Source organism: Scyliorhinus torazame, chromosome 29 (genome assembly GCF_047496885.1).
Source record: "Scyliorhinus torazame isolate Kashiwa2021f chromosome 29, sScyTor2.1, whole genome shotgun sequence".
NCBI classification, from domain to species: domain Eukaryota; kingdom Metazoa; phylum Chordata; class Chondrichthyes; order Carcharhiniformes; family Scyliorhinidae; genus Scyliorhinus; species Scyliorhinus torazame.
The window spans coordinates 16,078,730-16,091,475 of NC_092735.1; the positions used below are offsets into that span (position 1 = coordinate 16,078,730).

A 12,746-nucleotide genomic window follows, 5' to 3' on the forward strand; every position below is an offset into this window, starting at 1 on the left:
TCCAAGTAGGAAAATTGTTACTAGTTTAATAAATGTGTTAAAGCTATCTCCAAGTCAACCTTCCTTTGTCAGAGTGTACAACAAGGAAGCAGCTTATGCTACGTCAAGATCATAACAAAACCGTCCCCACTTCTGACCTTATAATGGATGGGAGGTCATTGATGAAGCAGCTGAAGATGATTGGGCCTAGGACACTATCCTGAGGAACTCCGCTGTAATGTCCTGGAGTTCAGATGATTGATCTCCAATCATCTTCTTTTGTACCAGGTATGACTCCAGCAGAGTTTTCCCCCTGATTCCCATTTAGCTGGGGTTCCTTGATGCCATACTTGGTCAAATGCTGCCTTGATGTCAAGGGCAGTGATTCTCATCTCACCTCTGGCATTCAGCTCTTTATCCATGTTTGAACTGAGGCTGTAATAATAATAATCGCTTATTGTCACAAGTAGGCTTCAATGAAGTTACTGTGAAAAGCCCCTAGTCGCCACATTCCGGCACCTGTTGGGGGAGGCCGGTACGGGAATTGAACTTGCGCTGCTGGCATTGTTCTGCATTACAAGTCCGCTATTTAGCCCACTGTGCTAAACCAGCCCCTGTTGGGTCAGGAATGAGGTCAGGAACTGAGTGACCGGCAGAACACAAATGAGCATCTGTGAGCAGGTTATTGCTGAGTAAGTGCCACTTGTTAGCACTGTTGATGACTCCTTCCATCAGTTTGTTGGTGAGTGAGAGTAGACTGATAGGGAGGTAATAGGCTGGGTTGGATTTGACCTGTTTTTTGTGTACAGGACACACCTGGGCTATTTTCCAAATTGTAGACTAACATCATAGTTATAATTCCAGTGTTTAGTCTCTTGCCTCTTCAAGTTGACTTGGCAACATTGACTATAATTTGCCATTCTCAGCCTGACTCCACAATCTGCATCTGATCACCAGCTCTCTCCTAGTTGTTCATAATGTACACACTCCCTGGTGTCATTGCTATCTTTGGACAGTTTTTGTTTCTGTCCCATTTCCAAATCACTAATAAACATTATAAACTGCTGATCCTTGGAATATTTCACTAGTCAATTCCCAGGCTCTATGAACTCAGACCTCTGTTAGGAGCTAGCTCTTCATTAACTGCCCAGTGATTCAATGCTTTTCTCCCTTAAGGGCCATTCTCTTATGTGGCACTAAATCAACAGGCAAGCTGAGGTCCAGCTAAATAAAACCAGGTCCCAAAGTTTATGTTTCCTAGCAATTTCCCTGTCAACCTTTCTCCTCAAAAGGCTATGCTGACTTGCCCTAGGGGGTGACTTAAAATATCTCTGGGATTATTCATAGGGCAGTATTGGGATCCGTGTGCTCTGCCCCTTCCTGCAAACTGTTGGGACCCTTTGCCTCTGATTCTGTACATTACTTGATCAGTCCCCACCACAACCCTTTAAACCCAAGATGCTTGGATGCCTACCTCCCCCACCCAACCCCGCAAGGCCAATCTTTGGACTGTAATCCCTCCCCAAAACCTCATGCTCTGCACCTCACCCCAGGACCCTCATGCTCTGGCCCTCGGCATGGATCCTCTGGGTTTGACCACCATCCCCCCCACCCCAACCCCTGGACCACCCTAACCCCTGGACCACCCTAACCCCTGGACCACCCTCCGCTCTAACTTCCAGGACTATTGTGTGCTGCCTGTGCACACAGCCTGGAACCCTCAAACCCAGGACCCTTGGGCATTAACCCCAGGCAAGGCCAAGATCCTCATGCCCTATACCCGGAGGACTCTTGCATTCTGACCCACCCCCCACATCCATATCCATCAGCCCAGGTATGTTTTGGACCAAAAGCAAAGTGCTGGATAAACTCAGAGCAGGTCTGGCAGCCTCTGAAGACAAGAGTTCAGGTTTGGGATCTAATTGACCAGGAGACGTGCTGAGCTTATCCAGCATTTCCTGCCTTTATTCCAGGTCTTTTGCACAGGTTCTTTTTGCTATTTCATTACTGAAGCGGTTTTGTGAGGAAGGGCAGGGTTTATCATACACTACAATGAGAAACAGCTAGGTTGCCGCCAGGCCTGCTAGGTTTCTGTTTGGATGAATTGTTCTGTGGCTATGCCGCTCAGCCGGAAGGAGGCCCTGTCCCGCATTCCAAAGCCCGCTGCTGATTGGCTCCCGCCGCCACACAGGACGTGACGTCCGGTGAGTGGCGTCACTGTTGCCGGGTAGACTGGCTGCAGGGGGAGGGGTAGCTGTTTCGGCTGCGATCCGGGGGGAGGGGCGGCAGTTGCAGCCGCGCTGCGGAGGGAGGGGCGGCAGTTCCGACTGCGCTGCGGAGGGAGGGGCGGCTGTTGCGGCCGGGATCCGGAGGGAGGGGTGGCTCTTCCCGCGGCTCGCTGTCGATCCTGCCACACGCACTGCGGTTTCTTTGTTTCTCGGCGGCCAGAATCCATTGAAAATGAGAGGCTTCGGCGGAGACCGTGACCGCGGCAGAGACCGGGGAAGGTAGGCGGCGTGACCGGGGACTAACCGGCCCGTTAATTTTTTCGAGGGGGGGCGCGGTTAAAGAGTAGTTTCCAGCGGAGCCACTTTGGGCCTCGTACCGACCCAAGGCCTGAGGCTCCAGGCCTGCTCCGCGTCTGCGGGGAACGGCGGGTTGATGTTGCCTGGGGAGGGAGCGGGGGGGTGGTTGGGGAAGGTAGCGGCCCGGCTGGGGGAGGGGTGTGTTAGGCCGAACAGGCTCATTCCTGCTGGCGCCGGTCACCGCGAGGAGCCGGTGCCGCGAGTCCCGCCTTCCGTCCGTCCTACGCTCTGATTGGCGCGGCGGCGAGGCTGCTTCCTCCCTCTAATTGGTCGGCTTCGCTGTCAGTCCAGACCCTGACTGACAGGCGCCGCGGCCAATCACAGCGCGGTTTCCTCGGAGCCCGGTCCCATCCGGGCATTTGAACTCTGCTCCCCCTTCGTGACGCACAACGACCGGCGCGCGCATCGAAGAGGTGTAAGGCCCGTCGAGCCTGCCTCGTTTTCTGGTTATTGGCAAAACTCACTTGTCACATCCTGATGTGGGCTCTCTTATTGCTAACTGCTCACTGGGCTGCAGTTGTACCTATTTCTGACTGAGATCCAACCTCCTTTCACTAGTAATGGCCCACGGTTTGGTGGCGGGCCCAACCGCGGGGGACCCTCCCTCGGAAAGAAATTTGGACAGCCCGGAGAACGCCTGAGGAAGAAGAAGTGGGACCTGGAGGAATTGCCTAAATTTGAGAAGAATTTCTACGTAGAGCACCCTGAAGTGGTTCGATTAAGTCCGGTGGGTATTCGCGATCAGCAAACTCCAGCTCAGATCCATGTTGTGAATGGTAACAGTTGCTACATTCCAGAACCTTTGGGGGGGACTGTTAGGGTACGCCGCCTCAGCCAGGGGCCGGTTTAGCACAGTTGACTAGACAGGTGATTTGTGTTGCAGCGCAATCACCTGATATGGTGTGGGTTTGATTCCCGTACTGTTGAGGTTATTCATGAAGGCCTGCTCCTCCTCAACCTTGCCTCTCCCTCGCCTGAGGTGTGATCAAGGTACTGAACTTCTAAAAACATATACTTTTGAGTTGAATTTGACATTAAAAACCGGAAGTTCCCACATGGGAAAATTGAATCCGTATCCCAAATGCTGTGAAGCAGCAGTGTTAACCACCACACCCAGTGACTGATGATGTTCTGGTAGTGCATCAATTTAATCTGGGACCTGGGCATTTCACCTGACTTCAATAAAAGAGAGAGCTGTATATCTAAACTTTCTTGACAATCTGTGTTACGAGGTAGGTTAAACAGTCAGATAGAAGGAGAGTAAGTGAGTGGGTAAAGCTGACAGCTGGTACTCTATGTGGAAATGTCTGAGCTCACCCACTTTGGAGCTAAGATGGATAAGCTTATTTTCTAAATAGTGAGAAGCAACCAGTTGTAAGGGGGCAGAAATTTGAGAGTTCATGTACAGAAATCACTAAAATATAGAGATGGCGGAGGCTAGAGATGGGGAGGGGTGAGGCCATGGGGCAATTTGAAAAGACGATGAGGCATTGCTTAACCAGTAGCCAATTGCACAGGTATCTTGCATCGGTCTTCACAATAAAGGATTTCAGTAACATCCCAGAAATAGCTATAAATCAGGAATTGAGAGGGGAGGTAGAAACTCAGGGGGGTTACAATCACCAGGGAAGTGGTACTGAGCAATTTGTTGGAGCTGCGAGCTGCTACGTGCACAGGTACTGGTGGACTTCATCCTAGGTGGCTAGTGAGGTAGTTGGTGTGTTGGATTTAATTTTCCAAAACTCCCTAAAGTCGGGGAGATTGGAAGATAGCAAATGTAGCTCCTTTACTTAAAAAGGGAGGGAGACCGAAAGCAGGGAACTACAGACCAGTTAGCCTAATATCTATCTTCAGGAAAATGTTAGAAGATATTATGGCAGGGCACTTAGAAAAAATTCAGGGCAATCCAGCAGAGCCAATATGGTTTTGTGAAAGGGAAATAATGGGCGTGATTTTCCCAGCCACGCGCAGGGCCGGAGAATCACCGCCGCCGGCGCGCGATTCTCCGAGGTGCGGAGAATTTGCGCCGGTTGTGGGCCGCTGTACGAGGCCGGGCCACCGATTCCCCGGGCCAAGTGGCCGCGCGGAAAAAGCAGAGTCCCGGTCGCTGCCGGTGGGAACTCTGCGCGAAGGGTCAGGGGGCCTCCGATGGGGTCTGCCGATCAGGGCTGATTGGTGGGCCTCTATTCTCTCTTCCCCACCCCACGGGGCCTCCTTTGTTGCGTTTCCGGCCCCAGAACCACCGCGCCATGTTGCGTCGGGGCCGATGCGTTCTGTAAAGCCACTGGCATGAATGGGTTGGCGCCGCCCCCAGTGCGCTCCAGGAAGTGAGGCTGGAGCGGCATGAACCAGAATCGCTAGTGCCCATGCCCGTTTCGCGCCGTCGTGAAACGCAATGGAGCGGACACTGTCCCGCGATCGGAGAATCGCGCCCAATGTTTAACCAATTAATTGGAATTCTTTAAAGGAGTGATATGTGCTGTGGATAAAGGGGAACAGGTGGATGTACTGTACTTAGATTTCCAGAAGCCTTTGATAAGGTGCCACATTAAAGATTATAGAATCTAGCTAGATGGCAGGAAATAAGGGGTAGCCATAATGGGTCTTGCCGCGATGTAACGAGTGGTGTCAGCCTAACCTTTTATACCGTGATTCCTCATTCCTCAAAAGACGATGGAAACAGAGGGCGGCATGTGGAGCAGTGGTTAGCACTGGGACTGCGGCGCCGAGGACCCGGGTTCGAATCCCAGCGCTGGGTCACTGACCGTGTGGAGTTTGCATATTTTCACCATGTCTGCGTGGGTTTCACCCCCACAACCCAAAGATGTGCAGGTTAGCTGGATTGGCCACCCTAAATTGCCCCTTAATTGGAAAAAAAATAATTGGGTACTCTAAATTTAAAAAAAAAAGACGATGGAAACAGTCCTCCAGTGGATTCAAGGATTAATTTGATTGAACCTTGATAAACAACACGTGAAAGAAAGGTTATCGGAGGTAAGCAGGCGGTTACAGTCCGTCGGCCTTGATTTTATTGAATGGCAGGGTGGAGTGGCTACTCGCACTCTGAACTCTTATGTTTAGATGTCGATCAGTGCACCATGGTGAATGGGGCGTAAGTCAGGATACAGCCAGCATAGTTTTGGATGATCTTGCGTTTACAGAAGGTGGGAGACCGGTCAGGAATGTGTTGGAATAGTCAAGTCTCAAAAGTAACAGCTGATGAGCTGAGGCAGGGGTGGAGGTGAAAGTGGGTAGTTTTGGTGATGGGTGGTCATCTTTGGGTTAAATATGACCCCAAGGTTGCAAATAGCCTGGTTCAGACTCAGTTTTTTTTTTAATAAACATTTTATTGAGATATTTTTGGTATTGTAACAACAACAAAATAAACAATGTACATGAAACTATAAACATAGTGCAAAAGCCGTCTCCCTTCCTTACAGGTCCCACCTTTATTAACCCTCTACTCTAAGCTAAACTAACCCCCACCCCCCTTCTGCTGACGATTAATTTCCCGCGAAGAAGTCGACGAACGGTTGCCACCTCCGGGTGAACCCTAACAATGACCCTCTCAAGGCAACCTTGATTTTCTCCAAACAGAGCAAACTAGCCATGTCCGATAGCGAGGTCTCCGACTTCGGGGGCTTTGAGTCCCTCCAAGCAAATAGTTTCTGTCTCCGGACTACCAGGGAAGCAAAGGCTAGAACGTCTGCCTCTTTCTCCTGGATTCCCGGGTCTTCCGACACTCCGAAAATCGCCACCTCTGGACTCAGTGCCACCCTTGTTTTTAACACCTTGGACATGACATCTGCAAACCTCTGCCAAAATCCCCTAAACTTTGGACATGTCCAGAACATGTGGACATGGTTCGCTGGTCCTGTCATGTGAGCCCGATGAACGACCTTGAATTGTATCAGGCTGAGCCTGGCACATGTTGCAGACACGTTGACTCAACGCGTCCGCCCATAGACCATCCTCTATCTCTCCTCCCACTTGCGCTTCAGCTCCTCGGTCTGCGTCACCTCTGACCCCATGTCAGAGACGCTCCCTTCTCCTACCCACCCTCTGGAAACTACCCTGTCCTGAATCCCCCTTAGCGGTAGGAGCAGGAAGGTTGACACCTGTTTATGTAGGAAGTCCCGCACCTGCAGATACCTGAATTAGTTTCCCCTCGCCAACCCAAACTTCCCCTCCAGTGCCCTCATACTCTGAAAGCTCCCCTCGATAAACATATCCCCTATCCTCTCAATCCCTGCTCTCCGCCACATCCGGAACCCCCCATCCATACATCCCGGGGCAAACCGGTGATTATTACAGATTGGGGACCAGACCGATGCTCCCACATGTCTCCTCCATTGCCCCCAGACTCAGGACCGCCACCACCACGGGGCTGATGGAGTACCGTGCCGACGGGAACGGCAGAGGCTCAGTTACCAACGCCCCAGACTGGTGCCCTGACATGAAGCCGCCTCCATACGCTGCCATGCCAACCCCTCCCCCACCACCCACTTCATGATCATGGCTATATTCGCCACCCAGTAATAGTTACTAAAATTTGGCGGCGCCAGCCTGCCCTCTCCCTGACTGCGCTCCAGCATTACCTTCCTTACCCGCGGGGTCGTGCCCGCCCAAACGAAGCCAGTGATCACTTTGTTGACCCGTTTAAAAGAGGACCGCGGAATAAAGATGGAGAGTCACTGAAATACAAACAGGAATCACTGCACCCTCCCTGCCAGTGACATCGGAAGCGCGTCCCACTTCTGAAAACGGTCCTTCATTTGGTCTTCTAGCGGGGCTAGATTTAATTTATGCAGCCGGTCCCATTCCTGCGCCACTTGAATGCCTTGGTACCTAAAGCTTCCCCCTACTAATCTAAACGGCAGGCCCCCCCCAATCGCCTCTCCTGTCCCCTCGCCTGGATCGCAAACATCTCACTTCGCCCCATATTTTTAGCTTATACCCTAAAATCGGCCAAATTCCTTGTGATTTCTTCCATCCCCTCTGTTGGGTCCGATACATACCGAAGCAGGTTGTCTGCATAGAGCGAGACTCTGTGCTTCCTTCTCCTCCCCCCCCCCCCCCCCCCCCCCCCCCCCCCCCCCCCCCCCCCGGACCAGCCCCTTCCAGACGAGCAATTGCCAACAGCTTTATAGCTAGCGCAAACAACAGTGGGGAGAGGGGGCATCCCTGTCACGTCCTCCGGTGCAGTCTAAAATAGTCCGATGTTGTCCTATTCATCTGTACGCTTGCCACAGGAGCCTGATCCAGCAACCTGGCCCAGTCAATAAAGTCCCGCCCAAATCCGAACCGTCCCAGTACCTCCCACAGATAATTCCATTCTACCCGATCAAAAGCTTTTTCTGCACCCATTGCGATCACTACCTCCACCTCCCTACTTTCCAGGGGCATCATGATCACGTTTAACAAAGTTCTTACTTTAGCCACCAACTGCCTACCCGTAACAAACCCTGTCTGGTCCTCAACAATAACATTCGGAACACAATCCTCAATCCTGGAGGACAAAATTTTGCCCTGCAATTTGGCATCCATATTCAACAGGGATATCGGCCTGGAGGACCCACACAGCTCCGGGTTCTTGTCCCCCTTCAGAATCAGTGAATTTGTGGCCTGTGACATAGGGGGCAGCACCGCTCTTTCCCTTGCCTCATTGAACATCCTCATCAACACCGGCCCCAATATCCCAGACAACTTTTTATTAAAATATACTGGGTACCCGTCTGGCCCCGGGGCTTTACCCGACTGCATGGTCTTCACACCCTCCGCTATCTCTTCCAACCCGATCGGGGCCCCCAGCCCTTCTACCAGCTCCCCGTCCACCTTTGGAAAATTCAGCCCCTCCAGAAAGTGCCTCATCCCCTCCGGTCCTCTAGGGGGTTCCGACCTGTACAGCCTATTGTAGAAATCCCTAAACGCCTTATTTACCCCTGCTGAATCTCTAACCAGGTTCCCATCTCAGTCATTTACTTTCCCTATCTCCCTTGCTGCCTCCCTCTTTCTAAGCTGCTGTGCAAGTATTCTGCTGGCCTTCTCTCCATACTCATAGATCGCCCCCCTCGCCTTTCTCAGCTGCACCACCGCCCTCCCTGTGGTTAACAAGCCGAACTCCGCCTGTAGCCTCCGCCATTCTCTTAAAAGCCCTGCCTCTGGGGTGTTCGCATACCTCCTATCGATCTGTAGTATCTCCTTTGCCAGTCGGTCCGTCTCTGCCCTGTCCACCTTCTCCCTATGGGCCCATATCGAGATCAGCTCCCCTCTGACCATCGCCTTCAGTGCTTCCCAGACCACTGCTGCTGAAATTTCCCCCGTGTCGTTGACCTGCAGGTAGTTCTGAATACATTTTCTCAGCCGCTCGCACACCCCTTCGTCAGCCAAAAGTCCCACATCTAACCTCCAGTGCGGCCGCTGGTTACTGCCTTTACTAACCTGCAGGTCAACCCAGTGCAGAGCATGGTCTGAGATTGTGATCGCCGAGTACCCCGTGTCCACCACCCCTGCCAGTAAGGCCCCACTCAAAATAAAGAAATCAATCCGGGAGTACACTTTATGCATGTGTGAGTAGAAGGAGAACTCCTTCACCCTCGGCTGCACCAATCTCCATGGATCCTTTTAGTTCCTTTGCCATTGCTGGCACCCTGCCCGTTTTTGAGCTTGACTGGTCCAAGCCAGGTCAATAACTGTGTTGAAGTCCCCTCCCATGACCAACCTGTGTGAGTCCAGGTCCAGTATCTACCCCAGCATCCTCTTTATAAACTCCACATCATCCCAATTTGGCGCATATACATTCACTAATACCACCTGCACCCCCTCCAGTTTCCCACTGACCTTAATGTACCGACCTCCCACATACGGGACTATTCTATCTGCCTCAAACACCACCCGCTCAGACTCAGATTGTTGCTAGAGAGTCTGAGGTGCTGGAGCAGAGTTGCTACCAAAGGCACCTGCTTCAGTTTTCAAGCTATTGGAGGACATTGCTGCTCATCGAGTTTATAATGTCAAGAAAACAATACGACAATTTAAAGGCAATGGAGGATGGAATGTTTCCTTTCATTTCAAGGAATACAAAGTGGTAGAAATTATTGTACAGAGCTCTGCTTAGATACCATCTGAAATGTTGTGTCATTCGAGCCACTACATTTCAGAAAGGACATATTGTCATTGGAAGAAGGCAGTGCAGAATAATTACATAGTATTTGCAACACAAACAGGACATTTGACCCAGCTGGTCCACAGATGTTTAAGCTCCATGAGTCTTTACCCTCCTTTTACATCTCACCATTAAAGTATTCTATTTTCTTCTCCACTTCCCCTTAAATGCATCAATGTAATTATTCACCTCAACTTCTTGTACTCTAGAATTGTACATTTTAATATTCTGGGGAAGTTTCTCCCAAATTCACAATTGGAGTTATTGGTGACGGTCATTTATTTATGGGTCCAAGTTCTGGTTTCTGTTGGAGGAAACATCTCTACATCTGCTCGTGAGACCCTTTCATGATGTTCTCTGCTTTTAATTTCTGTCCCTATAGAGATGAAACCCCAGTGCGTTGCCTGGTTTTTAATTTCCTTATTAACCTGAATCACCTCCTCTACCCCACTTTGGCACTTACTTCAAGGGATCCATGGCCTCTTTATTCATCATACAAATTGTACCATTCTGTGCTTCATTTACCAGTTGCATACTTACTCTGCAAGTTTATTAACACCTTCCTGTATTTTGTCGAGGTCCTCTGCTGTATTAACAACATGCCCTCCCCACCATAGTGCCAATTCCCAAGTCCAATTCATATACGGTGAACAACTGTGGTCCTAGTATGTATCTCTGGAAGCCCGTTTCTCATTTTCTTGTCAGTCGCCTACTCTGTTCTGGTTTGTAACCCTTTGTTGCCTGTGTCCTGACTCATAGAAATTAGAGTTATCTTATTGAAGGCCTTTTGATGTTGATACAGGAACTAAATGGGCTACAATGTGAGGACAGATTGCAGAGACTGGACTTTAATGCTTTGAGTGCAGAACATTGAGGAGTGATTTACTGAGGTGTTAAGAGATGATCAAAGGAGCTGATAGAGACTATTTCCTGGTGGAGGAAGTTCGGAACAAGAGAGCTTAACTTTAGAAATGAGAGTTAGGCTGTTCAGGATTGATATCAGGAGGCACAAAGGATTAGTGGAAATCTGAAACTCAATTCTAAGAAGCTTAAGTCATTTACAATTTTGAATACTGCGATTGATAGATTTTTGTTGTGCACTATTATTAAAGAGCATGCAATCAAAGTGGTTAAATGGTGTTAGTTTACAGACCAACCGCATTAGTTTACGAGCAGCTGAATGGTATTTTCCTGATCCTGTGTTCTTCAAATAGCAGAAAAATGTTACTGTTAGTTATCTGTAGAGTAATAAAATAGCAATGGGAAAGAAACTTACTAAATTTGCTTCATAGCCATCCACTGGTCAGAGGCTGCTCCTACTTACAGAATGATGCACCATACAAGATGATTATCTACCACCGTGCTAAATGGAATAGATTTCGAACAGATCTAGCAACTCAAAACTGGGCATCCATGAGGCACTGTGGGTCATCAGAATTGTATATAACTACAATTTGTAACATCATAGCCTGGCATATCCCCACTCTGCCATCAAACTAGGTGATCAACCCTGATTCAGCAAAGAGTACAGGCGTGCATGCCAGGAGCAACGCCAGGCATGCCTAAAATTCGGTGTTAACCTGGTGAAGCTACAAAACAGAACTATTTGCATACCAAACAGCAGAAGCAGCAAGTAACAGAGAGCTAAGCGATCCCACAGCCATCGGATCAGATCTAAGCTCTGCAGTTGTACCACATCCAGTTTTGAATATTGGTGGACAATTGGATAACTAACTGGAGGAATAGGCTTCACAAATACCCCCATCCTTCTCTGCAGGTCTCCAGCATCACAGCTGCCAGTCTTCAGCCAATTTGATTCACTGCACATGATATCAATGAACTAGGACAGCACTGCTGCCTCATGGCGCAGTCCAACGATGTGCAAGTTAGGTGGATTGGCCATGATAAATTGCCACTTAGTGTCCAACGGTTAGGTTGGGTTGCGGGGATAGGGTGGAGGCAAGGGCTTAAGCAGAAGTAGAGTGGTCTTTCCAAGGGCCGGTGCAGAGCCAAATGGCCTACACTGTAAATTCTATAATTCTAACAGAAGAACTGGGTGTATCTTTTTTTAAATAAATTTAGAGTACCCAATTCATTTTTTTCCAATTAAGGGCAATTTAGCGTGGCCAATCCACCTAGCCTGCACATCTTTGGGTTGTGGGGGCGTAACCCACACAAACACAGGGAGAATGTGCAAACTCCACACGGACAGTGACTCGGGTCCTCGGCGCCGTGAGGTAGCAGTGCTAACCACTGCGCCACCATGCTGCCCCTGAACTGGGTGTATCTACACATGGACTACTTTCTTGGGGTGGGTGGGGGGGGGGTGAGGTGAGGTGAGGTGAATGTTGTCCTGGGTATCCTAGCCATTTTCAGTAGAAGAAGATACAACCTCCTAACAGGTCAAACTTGCGGCGGATGTTTCATTATATCAGAAATCAATAGAATAGTTTTGGACTTGACAGTTAAGTGAAAATAAAATTCAATGCGTGCTCAATCTGTTAAAATTTGTCAGGCAAACGGAAACACCACCTATATCTTGCATGAGATGGGAGTAAAAGGATCTAGTGGTGCATTTGAGCAAATTATTCAAAGCATCGCAGATCAGTAAAAGAATGAATGCTAAAAGCATTGTGAATTATTTCCCAGGTTGGGCCTTTTTCTTCAAAAGAAACCTTGGGCGCTATTCTCTCCTCTCCCCCCCCCCCCCCCCCCCACACACGCCAGGTGGGAGAATCGCCGGGGTGCCGCGCGAATCGCGCCCCGACCCCCGCACGCGATTCTCCCACCCCGTGGAAACCAGATGCGCGCGATTCGCAGAAGGCCGCTCGGAGAACTGGCTAGCGGCGATTCTCCGGCCCGGATGAGCCAAGCGGCCGCTACGACACGACAGGTTCCCGACAGCGCCGTCCACCCCTGGTCGCTGCTGGCGGGAACGCTGCCGGGGGGGGGCTGTGTGTGGTGGGGGGGGCTCCTTCGCCGGAGTGGCCTCCGATGGGGTCTGGCCTGCGATCGGG

General features: G+C 50.2%; 1 protein-coding gene across 2 annotated transcripts in view; it reads left to right on the plus strand.

The window, feature by feature from the left end:
* The first annotated feature begins 2,316 nt into the window (after positions 1-2,316).
* LOC140403891 (probable ATP-dependent RNA helicase DDX17) overlaps positions 2,317-12,746 on the plus strand; it is a 43,153-nt gene continuing 32,723 nt past the window's right edge. For both annotated transcript variants that reach the window (XM_072492111.1, XM_072492112.1), the window contains exons 1-2: positions 2,317-2,486; positions 3,123-3,291. In XM_072492111.1, coding sequence (XP_072348212.1) covers positions 2,440-2,486; positions 3,123-3,291 — 216 coding nt within the window. In that variant the 5' untranslated portion in view covers positions 2,317-2,439. The remainder of the gene's footprint in view (positions 2,487-3,122; positions 3,292-12,746) is intronic.